At 35.9% G+C, this 16619-nt stretch overlaps 1 protein-coding gene across 1 annotated transcript in view; it reads left to right on the plus strand.

The window, feature by feature from the left end:
- WDR44 (WD repeat domain 44) overlaps window positions 1–15359 on the plus strand; it is an 84380-nt gene extending 69021 nt beyond the window's left edge. The window contains exons 13-20 of the mRNA XM_043895866.1: window positions 1700–1813; window positions 5339–5461; window positions 8017–8208; window positions 8417–8518; window positions 8735–8850; window positions 9953–10080; window positions 10479–10613; window positions 14289–15359. Of these exons, the coding sequence (XP_043751801.1) occupies window positions 1700–1813; window positions 5339–5461; window positions 8017–8208; window positions 8417–8518; window positions 8735–8850; window positions 9953–10080; window positions 10479–10613; window positions 14289–14383 (1005 nt within the window). The 3' untranslated portion in view covers window positions 14384–15359. The remainder of the gene's footprint in view (window positions 1–1699; window positions 1814–5338; window positions 5462–8016; window positions 8209–8416; window positions 8519–8734; window positions 8851–9952; window positions 10081–10478; window positions 10614–14288) is intronic.
- Window positions 15360–16619: the final 1260 nt, after the last annotated feature.

The following is a 16619-nucleotide window of genomic DNA, read 5'->3' on the forward strand; positions in this document are numbered from 1 at the left end:
CCCAGGACTGATCTCCTTTAGGATGGACTGGTTGGATCTCCTTGCAGTCCAAGGGACTACTCTCAAGAGTCTTCTCCAACACCACAGTTCAAAAGCATCAATTCTTTGGCACTCAGCTTTCTTTATAGTCCAACTCTCACATCCATATATGACCACTGGAAAAACCATAGTCTTGACTAGACAGACCTTTGTTGACAAAGTAATGTCTCTGCTTTTTAAAATGCTGTCTAGGTTGGTCATAACTTTCCTTCCAAGGAGAAAGCGTCTTTTAATTTCATGGCTGCAATCACCATCTGCAGTGATTTTGGAGCCCAGAAAAATAAAATCAGCTACTGTTTCCACTGTTTCCCCATCTGTTTGCCATGAAGTGATGGGACCGGATGCCATGATCTTAGTTTTCTGAATGCTGAGTTTTAAGCCAACTTTCCCCCTTTCCTCTTTCACCTTCATCAAGAGGCTCTTTAGTTCTTCTTCACTTTCTGCCATAAGGGTGGTGTCATCTGCATATCTGAGGTTATTGATATTTCTCCCAGCAATCTTGATTCCAGCTTGTGCTTCTTCCAGCCCAGTGTTTCTCATGATGTACTCTGCATGTAAGTTAAATAAGCAGGGTGACAATATACAGCCTTGACGTACTCCTTTTCCTATTTGGAACCAGTCTGTTGTTCCATGTCCAGTTCTAACTGTTGCTTCCTGACCTGCATATAGGTTTCTCGAGAGGCAGGTCAGGTGGCCTGGTATTCCCATCTCTTTCAGAGTTTTCCACAGTTTGTTGTGATCCACACAGTCAAAGGCTTTGACCTAGTCAGTAAAGCAGAAACAGATGTTTTTCTGGAACTCTCTTGCTTTTTCGATGATCCATTAGATGTTGGCAATTTGATCTCTGGTTCCTCTGCCTTTTCTAAAACCAGCTTAAACATCTGGAAGTTCACGGTTCACGTATTGCTGAAGCTTGGCTTGGAGAATTGTGAGCATTAGTTTCCTAGTGTGTGAGATGAGTGCAGCTGTGCAGTAGTTTGAGCATTCTTTGGTATTGCCTTTCTTTGGGATTGGAATGAAAACTGACCTTTTCCAGTCCTGTGGCCACTGCTGAGTGTTCCAAATTTGCTGGCATATTGAGTGCAGCCCTTTCATAGCATTGTCTTTCAGGATTTGAAATAGCTCAACTGGAATTCCATAACCTCCACTAGCTTTAGTGATGCTTTCTAAGGCCCACTTGACTTCACATTCCAGGATGTCTGGCTCTAGGTGAGTGGTCACACCATGGTGATTATCTGGGTCATGAAGATCTTTTTTGTACAGTTCTTCTGTGTATTCCTGCCACCTCTTCTTAAAATCTTCTGCTTCTGTTAGGTCCCTACCATTTCTGTCCTTTATTGAGCCCATGATCATCCCCTGGTATTTGCTCCCACCTCTCCTAAAGGAACAGATGCTAAAAAAAAAAAAAAAAGACAAAGTGGGAGCTTTGTTAGAGAGCGAAAGATTGCAATAGCACAATGTCTTTAGAGATGATCCTGGTTTATTAGGACAAGGAGGTAAGGAAGTAATAAGTAGTAGATTCAACATAAAGAGGAGTTGGGTTTTAGTGGGTCAAGATTTTAGTCAAACATCATACAAAATGATGGGAAAACAAATAGGGAGGAAAGAGTATGAAGCTTTTGTTTTTCTAGTTTTAACATTTGTTTTCATGTCTAAATAGGTATGCAGTGGAACTGATGAAGACCCTGATGATAAAAATGCACCATTTCGACAACGGCCGTTTTGCAAATATAAAGGACATACTGCTGATCTGCTTGATCTTTCCTGGTCTAAAGTAAGAATTTCTTATTTGAATATTGTATTCTGCATAACTTTTTAGGATAAGAAGAAATGTTTTATTTGTATGATTATCACCATCAAGTCTGAATCTCTGTAACTACTTTGTGGGAGTTACAAATTAATTGAAATTAAAAAAGAGAAATGATAGATTAGGCTAATAAGAAAATGTTTATGTTACTTAACAGCTTCTATCTGAATCTGTCTATATACTTATACTTCTTGCTTCTTTTATAAAGTAGTTTTGCAAAATAACTGTCCTCAGCAAAATGCATATGACTTCAACTACAAAGATGAAGTCTGACCTAGCCAATCAAGACTGTTTTGGAGCTAGTCTGCTACCTTCATGAAATTATTAATTTAGGTTTAACAATTATATTCTACAAATCAATGGTAAGTCTTCATTTTATGCTTTTTTTCCTTAGAGCAAGATTATTTTAGGAGTAGCGGGCTATTTTGCCACCAATCAAATATCTTAGAAGTTTGCAAAAATTTTAAGAGATATTTTAAATTTCATTTAAGATATCTGAAACATGAAGCCATTTTTGGAATTTTTTTTAAAATTTTTACATTATTCAATATACTTCCCTTGTATTAAAATTTGTCAGTAATCAGAATCTAATATATATTAAGAATTTGTGGGGGAAAGTAATATTTAAAAGCCTTAAATTGAGAAGAGTCATCTGAGTTAACAAAATACTAGCAAGGATACTGGTAATGCCCATATATTTTAACTATGTCAGGAGAACTTCACGTATCACAAAGATATCACTGGTATGTATTGGCAAGTCGGATTCCCAGGTGGCTCAGTGATAAAGAATCTGACTGCCAATGCAGGAGATGTGGGTTCAACCCCTGGGTCAGGAAGATCCCCTGGAGAAGAGAATGGCAACTCGCTCTAGTATTCTTGCCTGGAAAATCTCATGGATGGAGGAGCCTGGTGGGCTTCCAAAGAGTTGGACATGACTGAGCGTGCACACATGCTAGCGAGTCAGGCTTCCCTGAGCTTCAGCTTTGAGTCACTCCACTTCTGAATTGCTGCACCTATCATATTTGTGTAGATATTATGGGTGCATTTCATAACATCTTTCTCTAACCTCCTGGAACAAGCTTGGGCCTCACCTGCTAGTCTAATTCTAAATTGAGCCCCAGTTGTACCTTTGTACTTCCCCCTTCACTCTAATCATGTTCATCTAGAATAAGAAGTACAAAGCACCTAATTGGGAACCCTACACTCATTTTACTGTCTTAGAGCAAGCCAGTATTTTTTGTGAAATGCAAAACTAACTGAAGAAATTAATTCTCCATTGACCGCTGTATCAGTCAGGGTTCTCCAGAGTAACAGAATCAAGAGGAAATGCATACATCAGGAAGTTTATTTTAAGGAATTGGCTCACACGGTTGTGGGGCCAAGCAAGTTTAAAATCTGTAGGGCAGACTTTGAAAGCACAGCAGGTGTCATACTGGAGTCTTAAGGCAGAATTTCTTCTCCAGAAAACCTCAGTTTTGTTCTTAAGGCCTTCATCTGTCTGTGTGCTCTTTCCTTAAACTTTCTTGTTACTTAACTGTTTATGTATGTACATTTCTAGGTCTTATCGGCAATGAGATTCTAAGCCCCTCAAGAGTAGGGGTCTGACTTTCTTTACTGTTGTTTCTTTCAGTATCTAGCACAGTTGATATTTATAGGGGGCTTTCTGTTTGTTGAAAATTTATTTTGTGCCAGGTAGCAAGAATTACCTCGTTAGTTCTTTTTTTTTTAACATTTACCTTCTTAGTGCTGTGAGGTGGATGCTATTTCATATTGTGGATTAGAAGACTGGGCCTCTGACCCATCCCAGATCACAAAACTAGTTATGGGTAGAACCTAGATCTGAATCTAATTTTTCTGACTCATAAGACCATGCTTAGTTCAAGAAAACTATTTAATTTTGTTTAGTTAATAAGTATTTATTGAACAAAAATCTCTTAGCATGATAGAACCACTTTTAGGGATGTCTTAGTATTTCTTTTGTATACTTAAACCAATGGACTGTTGGAAGAATTGAATAAATTCAGTTTTAATGAGCAGCAGACCATAGATTTAGTTTTTATACACTTGTTATTAAATATCAGGAAATATAAAGCAAACTGTATATACTCCTCAAAACTTCTGGAACTGAGTGGACCTTGAAAATAAAAAGAATTGCTATTAGATGTTTCAAAAGTTATTATAAATCTTTCAAAATTCTATTTTTTCTATTATTTTGGTTTTATTTTATATTTTTATTTTTGGGTTTTTAGATTCTTTTCTCTTTTTTTTCTTTTTCTTTTTTCCTTTTTTTTCTTTTTTTTTCTCATGTCAAAGTTTTTAGTTGTAAGATATATCTTTATTTTAAAATAGGTATACCACATAAAATATACAGATTTTTACACTAGCCCAGATAGTATATATGTATCAGTACAGTAACATATCTGAATCCATATTTGTGCTTAGTCTTTTTACATTCAAAGATTAAAGAGTCTTTATTACTTTAAGCAAATAACAAAGCATCTCATTTTTCATAAGCACTCTGCACAGTAGTATAGTGGTTAGAGCCTGACCTAGAGCCAGACTACTCGGGTTCAAATTGCAGCTCTGCCACTGACAAGCTGTATAGTCTTAGACAAATTATGTAACCTCTCTACCTCAGTGTTCTCATTTGCAAAAGTAGATAATAATGTACATACCTCATAGGGTTGCTATATAGTGCTGAGAACAATGTTTAGCATATTGTAAGTACTCAGTAAATATCATCATTATTTCAATTTGTTTAGCACCTTTACTCATGCCAAAGAATACTAAGATTTCATTTGAGTTTCCTTGTTCAGCATAACTCATAGTTCTTCCCTTAAATAGATTTGTGTTTAGAAGTTAAAGAGCTTCAGCCAGCTGGAAGCTTTTGACAAATAGATGTTTGGTTTCTGGTGATGAGCCATCATAATGCCTAAGTCAGTTACACTACCCTCTTCTAGCTTTGAAAATTCTGAGACATTTAACAGTTTCTATTCTCTAATTTTCTTGCCTGAGGTGTGACAGGTGCACAATAACTTTTCATTTCCATGCTGCTTTGGATGGTGATCTTTTTGAAGGCATGTTAAGTGACAGTTAGGGAACTCATGTAAGTTAAAATTCACTAGTGTTATCAATGTGAAAATAACCGAAGTGATGCTAACTTCCAGTAGGTGCAGACTCCAGCGACTAAGGCACACCCTGGTCCTCTCTTGGCATCTTGCAAATTTCTTTCAATAGAAGTCATAAGATTCATCCTCATTTCAGAATATGTAATGTGAAAAAGTCTTAGAATCAAAGAAATATGGTATTTAACTATTTGGGGGGAAAATGGGATTGTCCAAGTGAATTGGATATCTTTTGTGCTGTCTGATCCTGCATTTAACAGTAATAATAATAACAAAACTATTGAGGTACTAAAACTAAAAGTTCACTTTTATGGTGTAAATATTTTTTTATATGATGATAAAATAATCAATGTCAATTTCTCCATAGAACTACTTTCTGCTTTCTTCTTCAATGGATAAAACAGTCAGATTATGGCACATTTCCAGAAGAGAATGCCTTTGCTGTTTTCAGCATATAGATTTTGTCACTGCCATAGCTTTCCATCCGAGAGTAAGTGTTTACATGTTTTTTGTTATACTATGAGGAAGGTGAGGGAACCAGGTTTCTCTGGAGCATTTCTGGACTACAGAAAAAAAAATTATTAATAGCCATATAGTTTACAGCAACTTAATGTTTCATTCTGCTTTAGAAATAAGAAAGGAACTAAATATTGTACTAATCTGCATTAGAAGAGCTGGAAATGTTATAGTCTAAATATCAATATACTAGTGAAAAGTCATCCCAAGTCTTTAATAAAACCTGCAGGGTATAAATAAATAAGATATCCTATTAAAGAGGAAAGAGGTTGGAGATGGTGGAAGAAGAAAATACAGCAGGTAAATAAGAAAGGGAAGCATATAGGCAGGAATAGTTAGTTGCAGGAGAGTCAGGAAGGGAAGAGATAAAGAAAAGGTTGAAAGTGGCAAAGACCAAAATTCATTACAAGATAGACTGAATTCCTGTTTCATATCTGGAAACATTGTGAATCTTGAGATCTCCTCTTACTCATTTTCAGTGTAGAAAATCCTGTAATATCTTTCTTCCAGAAGGAATTTCATATGATTTCAACTAAAGGAGAAAAGTCTACTATCATGGACTCCAGACCTATCTGATGCCCTTGTAAGATAGATCCACTAAAATGCATAAGGCTAGAGAAGTTTTAGTTCTTTGCAGCTGTAAGCACAGGGATGTCATGTGTTGGCACTGCTTCACCAGCTAGGTTGAAATAAGTGGAAGGCTTGAGCTGACCTTCGTTGACTTTCCCTCCCCTATGTTGGTGTATATGATTACATTTCCAATCATGTCCTCATCTCTATATGTTAATACCCGTTGTCTTTTTAATGCAGACTTTCAATTATATTCACATTTCTTTCTCTCTTTCCTCAGATTAAGAAAGAAGAATGACTTTTGTCTCTCAATATAATTTCCCTCCCTGGGCAGGCTTATAACATAGGCATTAATAAAGTACTTTATTAAGAACTTTTGAAAATTAAAGATGTTTAATCTGTGTTAACACCATATCAGTTTGACCATCAAGCTCTCGAGGCTTCTTTCTGAAAAATACCCCCATCCTGTCACCTAAGGATGCAACAGAAGAATGGATTTACCCCTGTCAGCAACTGTGAACAAAATCCCCCACCTCTATTTTAACTATAATGTATCAGTGTGGAAAGGGAGGGGTATTAGATGGTGATAGTTATCCATGTAGTACTTTATCATTAAGGTTTCTGTTTAGTCAGCAATTTTCCTATACCTCTATTTGGTTTTATTTTAGAAACCGAAAAGCCTTATTTCTAAAACTTCTACTTACCTGGAGAGTTTATGAGAGGGGCTGGGGAAGAATGGAGTGATGTTGACATTTTCCTTGGCAATATGACTGTATCAAATAATGTAACTTGGAAGGAAGCAGGGTTATAAAAGAAATAGCAAAATAGAGATACTCACACATATACACATGTGTATATGTGTATATAATGAATTGTAAGACAAAGACAAAGTATTTTTACTTGTTCAGCACTTCTACTGGTATACATTGAGTTGAGCCTACTATACCATATCTGTAAAAATACCTATTCTATGAAGGTTATCCTTGACAGGCTTCAGAAGTAGGTAAGAATAATAATCTTGAGTGGAAAAGAAAATCTGTTTCATGTTTTGGTGTCCTAATTATTTTATCTTATCTTTAATTCTTATGTTACCAAAAATTAGAGCAACTTTGTGATAGGCCTGGTTTAGTTTAGAACAAGGTTTCTAAACCTTGGCACTAGTGGCATTTTGGGTTGGATAATTCTTTTTTGTAGAGAGGGAAGGCTGTCTTGTGCATTGTAGTGTGTTTAACAGCATTTCTGGGCTCTTCCCACTAGATGTCAGTAGCGCCCACCCCCTAAATTGTGACAATCAGAAATATCTCCAGACGTAGCTAGATGTCCCCTGTGGGGCCTGTTTGCCCCCATCTGAGAATCTTTGGTTTGAAATTGAAAATTTGGTTGAGAATTTAAATAGTGACGCGATTCTCTGCTGACGGGGTGTTGGAGTTCCAAAAATTAACTGGTTCTGTGAGCTAACTAACATTAGTTACTTTTTTATCCATGTATTTATTACATGTATCCCAAGGAAGGTATGGGCAAATGTACCATTATAGGGTAGTGTTTCCCAAAGCATGTTCCTTGAATGTGCTAGCCCTGCTAGGTGTCCCTACCTGATCCCCTGCCAACCCCTCGCAGAAAGATTCAGAACACATATTAACAGAGAACCCAGAATTTCTCAAACTTATTTGATCACAAAACACTTCTACATGATACTTACTCCATTGTCTGTTAACATCTGTTCTTTGGGAAAAGCAGTTTAAGGATATGATAAATGATTAGAACCTCATTTCTCAAAAATGAATATTGAGGTTTCTAATTGTTATTTTTAGTGAATAAAATAATGCTTACTTTAATATTTTTAAAATAAAATCTTACATATTTTAACATTTATTTCTAATAGACTTGACGTATTGATTTTGCTGATTAGTTTTTCTTCATGTGGTAAAATGAAAGCTTCCTCTTTTGCCACCTTTTTAGGATGACAGGTATTTTCTAAGTGGGTCTTTGGATGGAAAGCTCCGCCTTTGGAACATACCTGACAAAAAAGTGGCTTTGTGGAATGAAGTAGATGGTCAAACAAAATTGATCACAGCTGCAAATTTCTGTCAGAATGGCAAATATGCAGTGATTGGAACATACGATGGAAGGTGTATTTTCTATGATACAGAGGTAAATGACAATCTTGTATAAATTACATACTTGAATACTTGGAAGACCCTTTTGTGGTTTGGAATAAGTTGGTGTATCCTCCCTGGACTTTAACTGCCTTATCTGTAAATTGGGACAAATAATATTAATACCATGTTTGTCTGTGAGTTGGCTCAGATGATCTTTGAGGTTCTAATTCTGATCTTTTTAAATTGTGGTTTCCTTTTAGCATTTGAAATACCACACACAGATACATGTCCGATCTACTAGAGGGCGCAACAAGGTTGGAAGAAAAATTACTGGCATTGAGCCTTTACCTGGAGAAAATAAGGTACTAAGTATTCAAAACCATCTCTCTCCACACTATATATAGACTCCTGAAAGTAAGTTCTTCATATCTTGGCTAAGAATATATTTCCTTTCTTATGGAATATTGCTTTTTCTAGTTTTGAGGTATATTCTATATTTGTGTAACACCCTTTTTTGGTTGTACCTTAACACAGATTAAATGGTGGTATTTTTAACTTTTCCTTTGATTTGTTTTTAGATACTGGTAACCTCAAATGACTCCAGAATCAGACTATATGATCTTAGAGATTTGTCGCTGTCCATGAAGTATAAAGGTTATGTCAACAGCAGCAGCCAGATCAAAGCAAGTTTCAGGTAAATTGGCAATGAGGAATTCCCCATAGAGATCACAATATTTCTCCCCTACTCCCATTTTTCCATTGATCTATACCTTATGTTTATATGTTTATGTATAATGGTGTTAGTTACTTTGGATTTTTACAACTGGTATCTCATATTATCAATCATACAGAACTTACCTTATCCACCTGTTTGGTAGAGTTAGAATTGCTCCTTCTCTGCTGATGAGGAAGCAACATCCAGAAAATTAAGTAATTTGCCTTAAGTCACAGTGGTAGTAGCAGAGCCAGGATTAGAAGACTCCCAGCTCCAGAATTTGTGCTTTTGTACTTTCATGTATGCTTTCTAAGAGGAGATTTATCCCACCACCACTCACCCTTGGCCTTTTAAGTACAGAAACTAATAAAGCATTTTGAGACCCTAAGGTACAATGTCCTGTATTTATACCTTTACATGTCATTATTATTTGAACTTTTAATTTAGGGTCTGCAGGCTCTCCTGAAATACCTACCTCTTCTTTCTTTATAGCCCTCTTTATTTCAGTCCTTTTCTTACCAGTTCTCTGTTTTTCTTGAACTACCCAGTAATTACCCAGTAATTTAATTAGTATTCAGCTTCTCTCTTTTATCTCTTAAGTAGACGTTCCTCCTGAGGGCTTCCCTGGCTCAGTGGTATAGGATCTGCCTGCAATGCAGGAGACACAGGTTCCATCCCTGGGTGGGGAAGATCCCCTGGAGAAGGAAATGGCAACCCACTCCAGTATTCTTGCCTGGGGAATCCCATGGACGGAGGAGCCTGGCGGGCCTGGTGTCACAGAGTCGTACATGACTTAGAGACAAAGCAGCAGCAACAAGCATTCCTCCCAGTGTGGGTTAACCCAGCACCAGTTACCTAGAACCTTGATGAACATACGAATGCCACTGGCCACCAATATCAACCATATCACCCATATCACCCATATCAATGTTTAGGGCCTCTGAAGTGAGGCTAGGAGTCTGTATTTCAGCAAGTTCTCTTAGATGTTTTCTTAGGTGGTTCAAACTAGGGAGCTCTGATAGAGAGAAACCCCTAAAAAGCCCCACAACTTTGATTCTTTTTCTTTCTTCCCTAAATTTAGCCATGATTTTAATTACCTTGTTAGTGGCTCAGAAGATAAGTATGTTTATATCTGGAGTACTTACCATGACTTAAGCAAGTTTACTTCAGTCAGGAGAGATCGTAATGACTTTTGGGAAGGTATTAAAGGTAAGCAAATGCCCAGTTTGGTGTGTCTTTTAAATAAATAAAGTTAAAATGAAGATATATTATAGGTAAATTTGTATAGGCATTATTTCAGAGAGAGAGTTTGGCAGTTTTAACTGCTTTCAGTTTGTATTGGCTTTGTTTGACTTTTCTATACCAAGGAAGAACTTATACTTGTATAAAATTTGAGACATCATGGAATCTCAGAACTTGTATGTGGTTTTGGTTTTTTTTTTAAGAAAATATTTTTGAGTTTTAAATAGTTCTGAGTTACTTATCTCTTCATTTCTAAAGATAATTGTATAGAACATACACTATTATATTTTTTGCATATTATACTTTTTATCTTGATGTTTAGAATCAAGCTTATTAGTTATCCTAAAGTCGATTTTTTTTTACAGCACATAATGCAGTTGTTACATCAGCTATCTTTGCTCCAAACCCAAGTTTGATGTTGTCTTTGGATGTGCAATCTGAAAAATCAGAAGGAAATGAAAAAGGTGAAGATGCTGAAGTGTTGGAAACCATGCCCTCTGGTAGGTACCTGTGTTTTATTTGTCCTTCATGCTCTCTGATCAGCCTTTAGTAGCTTCATTGATCTATGAGTATTATGAGGTCTTCATGAATATGAAGAATATTTCTTGTATACAACATAATGGTTGACAGATATTCATTTCTGAACGTTTTGGTAACATAATTCTTGGAGGTTTTACTTCTCTTAAATTCACCTGGGAATTAAAAATGAAAATTTTGAAAGGTTGTAATTTTTTTATGAACAGTTGTTCTCTTTAGAGAAATGCAAACAAGACATAAATATATACAAAATATATCACCTTTCTCTTCCACTACAGTATCATCTCTGTGAGGACACAGATTTTATGTATTTTATTTATTGTTGTAGTGCCAGTGCCTAGCCCAGTGCTTGCCTGCATATGGTAGATGCTTAATAAAGAATTACTGAAAAAGTGAGTTAAACCAAAATGAAAGCAGTATTCTTTTCTCTTGCCACAAATTTATAGCTTCTCATAGATAGCTCTTGGGTTGACCAAAAAGTTTGTTTGGGTTTTTCCCTCATATCCAGTGGAAAAACCTGAATGAAGTTTTTGGTCAACCCAACATCTCCAAGCGTGTAATAAGGCTTTAATAATGAAGAGTCCTTTCAGTTATATAAAATGCTCAGATTAGGAAGTGAAAAGAAACCATCAAGTAGTAGTGAGTGCCAATTATATAAAAATTATTTTCCTGTTAATTCTTTTTTTTTCTGTTAATTCTTAAGAACAAGATAAAGCCATGTGAATTTGGACCAGTTGTTAACAAAAACAGTTTGTATTGTTACACTCGATTGCAGAATATTTTAGTAAATGCGTTTTCTCACTTTAGAGACTACACCAGGTCTTGAAGAGTGTTATAAAGACACGGCAATACATACAGTGTACCAAGAGTGCTTCTAAAATTATTTGAATATTTAAAAGTTCTCAAGCATGTTTATTTAATCTCAAGCAGTTTCCCTTGTGGTATTGTTTGCACTCTACACTGCACTAAATACACTATTTCTTCTGTCTGTGAAGCAAAATTTTGATACCAAAGACAAGCTTCAGTCTAGCACTTCTTTCAATTACATGATTTAAAAATAAACCAACTCAGAATTATTACACCTTTACTAAATGCCTGTTTGGAAATATTTCTTTTCATTTTTTTCCCTCACAGTCAAATCCTGTTTCTCTCTTCTAAATTAAGTCGTTTGGTTGGGTTTTTTCTTTTCTTTTTGTCCAATGATTCCTTTTTACACTCTGTACATTCCCCTACATATTGCACAGAAAATTCTAGCTTTTTAAACTATTTGAGGAAAAATGGAAAGTGCTTTTTTTTAGACTTCTCAAAACCGCACAGTATTAACATTGTTCAGTTACCACTTCGCTGGGTCCTTTTTAAAGAGGCACAACTTTGGATCATACTCAGATTTGTGTTTGCTATTTTCTACCTGTGTAGGTATATTCTAAGAATACTCTCAAACCCAGGGTATGAGATCATAAAGTATATCTGATTGCCCTCCTCTTTATTCCTGACATATTTGACTATTTAAGCTTCCATTTTCCTCATGTTTAAAATGGTGATAATACCTCATTGATAAGGTTTTGATATGGGCAGAAGACCTAAATGACATTTTTTCAAAGAAGACATACAGATGGCCAACAGGCACATGATAAGATGTTCCATATCACTAATTATTAGAGAAATGCAAGTCAAAGGTACAGTATACACACACACACACACACACACACACACACACACAGAAATATTACTCACCCATTAAAAAGAATGAAATAATGCCACTTGCAGCAATATGGATGGACCTAACGATTATATTAAGTGAAGTAAGTCAGACAGACAAAGATAAGTATGATAGCATTTATATATGAAATCTAAAAAATAGTACCAATGAACTTACAAAACAGAAACAGACTCACAGACATAGAAAACAAACTTATAGTTACCAAAAAGGAAGAGGAGAGGGAGAAATTATGAGTACGGGTTTAACAGATGCACACTACCTTATATAAAATATATATAACAAAGATTTACTATATAGCACAGGGAACATATTCAATATCTTGTAACAACCTATAATGGAAAAAATATATATGTACATATATGTGTGTGCATGCTAAGTCATTTTAGTTGTGCCCAACTCTGTGCGACCCTATGGACTGCAGCCTGCCAGGCTTCTCTGCCCATGGGGTTTTCTGGGCAAGAACACTGGTGTAGGTTGCCATACCTTCTTACAGGGGATCTTCCCAACCCAGGGGTCGAACCCATGTCTCTTACATCTACCTGCATTGGCAAGCGGGTCCAATACCACTAGTGCCACGTGGGAAGCTCATGTACATATTTATGTACCTCCAAGTGTATGCATGTCTCAATCACTTTTCTGAACAACTGAAACTAACACAGTATTGTAAATCAACTATACTTCAATTTTTAAAAAGATACAGCTGAAAACTAAAAAAAGAAACAAGGTTGTGATAAGAATTAAAGATAACACATGCATCTAGCAAAATGCCTGACGTGTAATAGATATTATCATCTTCATTATATAGTATCTTATAAAACATTTTTATATTTATATATATGATGATTTCTTTTCTTCTCCAGCCTCTCTGATATCTGTCAGTTGTTTGCTGCTGCTTCTGCTGCATGATGGTACTTTGAGATAAATGAAAAGTGTATTAGGAATGTTCAAAGGTTTAGCATATGTTTTTAGCAAATCTAAGTGAAACCATTTTGTCTAACTCATCCTGTACACAACTGTCCATTTAAAGTTTGGATTATCTGCTTCCTCACAAGTCAGCACTTCTTAAGTCTACAATTTTTGCCTGTGCATAATCGTTAACCTGAATTTTGTTTGTTAAATGTTTTTACCGGCAAACGTAAGAGGTAAGCATTTTTGCCATTCAGCATAGCTACATAGTTCTTCAGTATGGACTGGAAAGGCAAAAGGTGTTGTCAGCATTCACAGAGCAATCATGTGTACTGCATTTCATGGCAGTTCCAGTATGTCTGCTGTACAGTAAACCTTACTGTCAATCTCATTAGTGAACCCTGTTAGCAAAAGACTTGCCCAGCTGATCCCATCTTGCCAACACTCCAGTCCTGGGGCTGAATAATACACTAGCCTCTTGCTGTGAGGGCTTCTCTGATGGCCCAGATAGTAAAGAATCTGCCTGCAATGCAGGAGACCCAGGTTCAATCCCTGGCTCAGGAAGATTCCCCTGGAGGAACGCACAGCAACCCATTCCAGTATTCTTCTTGCCTGGAGAATCCCATGGACAGAGGAGCCTGGTGAGCTGTAGTCCATCGGGTCGCAAAGAGTTGGACACGACTAAGTGACTAACACACACACACTCTTGCCATGAAATGAAGAATTAGACAATTTAGAGGCCTTGGCTGCCTGGGACTAAATCCAGGCATCCAGGCCCCAAGGGGCCATAATCTCCCTATGCAAGGAAAAGAGCAGCTAAGACAAGGTAAAGTGGAATTGAGCCTCAGAGAGGATGAAAGGATTACGGGAGCAAGCCAGGAAATAGACTGAAAAGGCGGGGAGAGGTTCTTCCCACCCCAGAGGTTGAGGGTCATGGGCATGTGACAGGCTGGTAGCAGCAGACTTCATATTCCTTTAAAATCAATGAAAAACTTTTTTTTATGCTTTTAAGGTATTATGAAGACAGACAACACAGAAGTTCTTCTCTCTGCTGACTTCACTGGAGCAATCAAAGTGTTTATTAACAAAAGGAAAAATGTATCTTAATTTGAAATGACATTTAAAATAAACATATCAGTAAGTTTCTGTATGTACCAGGACTGAAAAAAATCATAGTGTTTCAGGTTAACATCCTTTTTTTAAATTTTTATTGGAAGTTGTTCAAATATAATATATTTTTTGAGAGGCAGTGTTAATGATCTAGTAAACTCTGGATTGATAGACTAGAAAGGAATGTAGCTAGAATAACATTGCCAAACATTAGGCTTTACATTTTGTTACGTTTGTGTTTTTGTTATATAATTGTGAACATGCACAGGTTTCTGCATGAAAATATATTAATATATTAATCACATGTGTGTGCCTTTTGGTTACATGCACTAAATCTAACAGAGTTAAATTATTTCAGTGGCTCTTTTGGCCTCTTATTGAGGAGGAGTGTCTTGTTTCTAGCTTAAATAATTTCTTTTGCACAAAATTTCATTTTTAAGAGAAGTGGTATCTTTTGACTGAGTTATTGTTTTAAAAATGTTATATAGGTTTTCAATAGGTCAACAACCATGTGTAAATGGTTTTTATAAATTTCTCAATTTGGGGACGATTTTTTTTGTGTGTGTGGTCTAAATTGTGGACTTAAGATTCTTTTCTTTGTATGTGTATATATAATTTTTTTTTTTTTTGCCACACTGGAGCACAATGTTTCTATGTAAAGAATTCTTTTCATTCTTTATCCATGAGCACCAGGCTTTGCTCACTTAAAAAAAATTAAGCCGCATTAAGGAGTGAGTCTTCTTTTTTACAATAATGTAAAAATGGACTGTTTACATTTTTTTAAAGCATTGTAGTTTTAAAAATTAAGCTGTTTTGTTTTGTGTTGTTAAATTTGGAAGCCTTTGTAAATATTGATAATGTACCAATGAAATAACATCTGGGGTTGATGGAACCCTAATAATGTTGTTGATGGTTAGCATATGTTTCTGAAAATTAAATATGTATTATTAAAAGTTGGTGGCCAAAAATTGTTAAACATGTGATTTTATTTTCCAATGACTTAAGTAACTTGAGAAATGTAAGAAAATAAAAGTCTTGTTATATAATTTGATTTTTAGCAAGCAGAGATCAAATTTTGGACCCCTAAATTATAATGCATTAGCTACATACCTTTAAGAAAAATAGTTTTTAATTCTAGTTCTAAAATGAACACTGCTACCAGTTCATCTCTATGCTTATAACATTCTTTACTGCAGTGGTTTTCAGTATGTAAGTGAGAAGCTGAGGAGCCATGATCATATCCTTATTAATCAGCATAGTCTTGAGTGTCCTGGATTTTCTAGTTCATTCCGTATTGTTTATCTTGGTTTTATTTCTATGCTGCTTTCTTCCTCTTCCCAGCGACATGCTTCCTCCTTCCTCTCCTCCCACCTCCCTCACTATCCTCTCCCCACCTCTCTGCTCACTTTCCTGTACTTTGCCTGACAGATCAAGTTGTTATGCCATTGGCTTTCTAACTGGTCTCTTTCTTAGTCTCAAGGTCTGGATGGCAGTGGAATTGGTCTGGTGTCTCAGAGAACTCAGTGTATTCAACTCTCTGAGGCTGCTTGGGTTTCACTGACTTCTGCCTGATGCCTCGTAGTCTTGCTGTGGTGCTGGATGTTTCAACTGCATATAATCGGGGTGTTGCCATATGAATATTTCCTGATGGGTTTTATGTGGTTTCTTGAACAAAAAGGCAAAGGCAAAATAGTTGGGATGCAAGCTTAAGAGAATAATACTGATACTTCTAAATTTAATTTTTAAAATGTTGGTTTATCATTATATAAATATGCTGCAAAGTTACAAGTCAGAAAGTGAGTTTGAAAAGGTAGCATCAAGATGTATGTAAAGAAAAATTGAACAGTATTTTTCCCTAAAATGAACTGTATTAGAAACTCACTGTATTAAGTGGTGTGGTATTATTGGAAGGAGCACAGATTCTAGAATTAGATAAACTTAGATTTGGTTTCCTCTGTGAGCACCTTCCTTGGGCATGTTATTTTATATTAATTTCCATGTCCTTATCTGCAGTATGAGAATATCTCACTGAAATCATAAGGATTTAGTGAAAATCATGTATATGTAAAACTTCGTACCTAGCTAGTACTCAATAGACATACATTTCTCACTGCATTTCCCGAATCCCTCAGTACACTTCTAGACCAAAAAAAAGGGAGGGGAGGATGTGGAAGCACTTTTCAGATACTGATATTTCATGGATGAATATATATTTTTTTGATGAATAGTATTT

The sequence above is a fragment of the Cervus elaphus genome, chromosome X (genome assembly GCF_910594005.1).
Source record: "Cervus elaphus chromosome X, mCerEla1.1, whole genome shotgun sequence".
Lineage (NCBI taxonomy): Eukaryota > Metazoa > Chordata > Mammalia > Artiodactyla > Cervidae > Cervus > Cervus elaphus.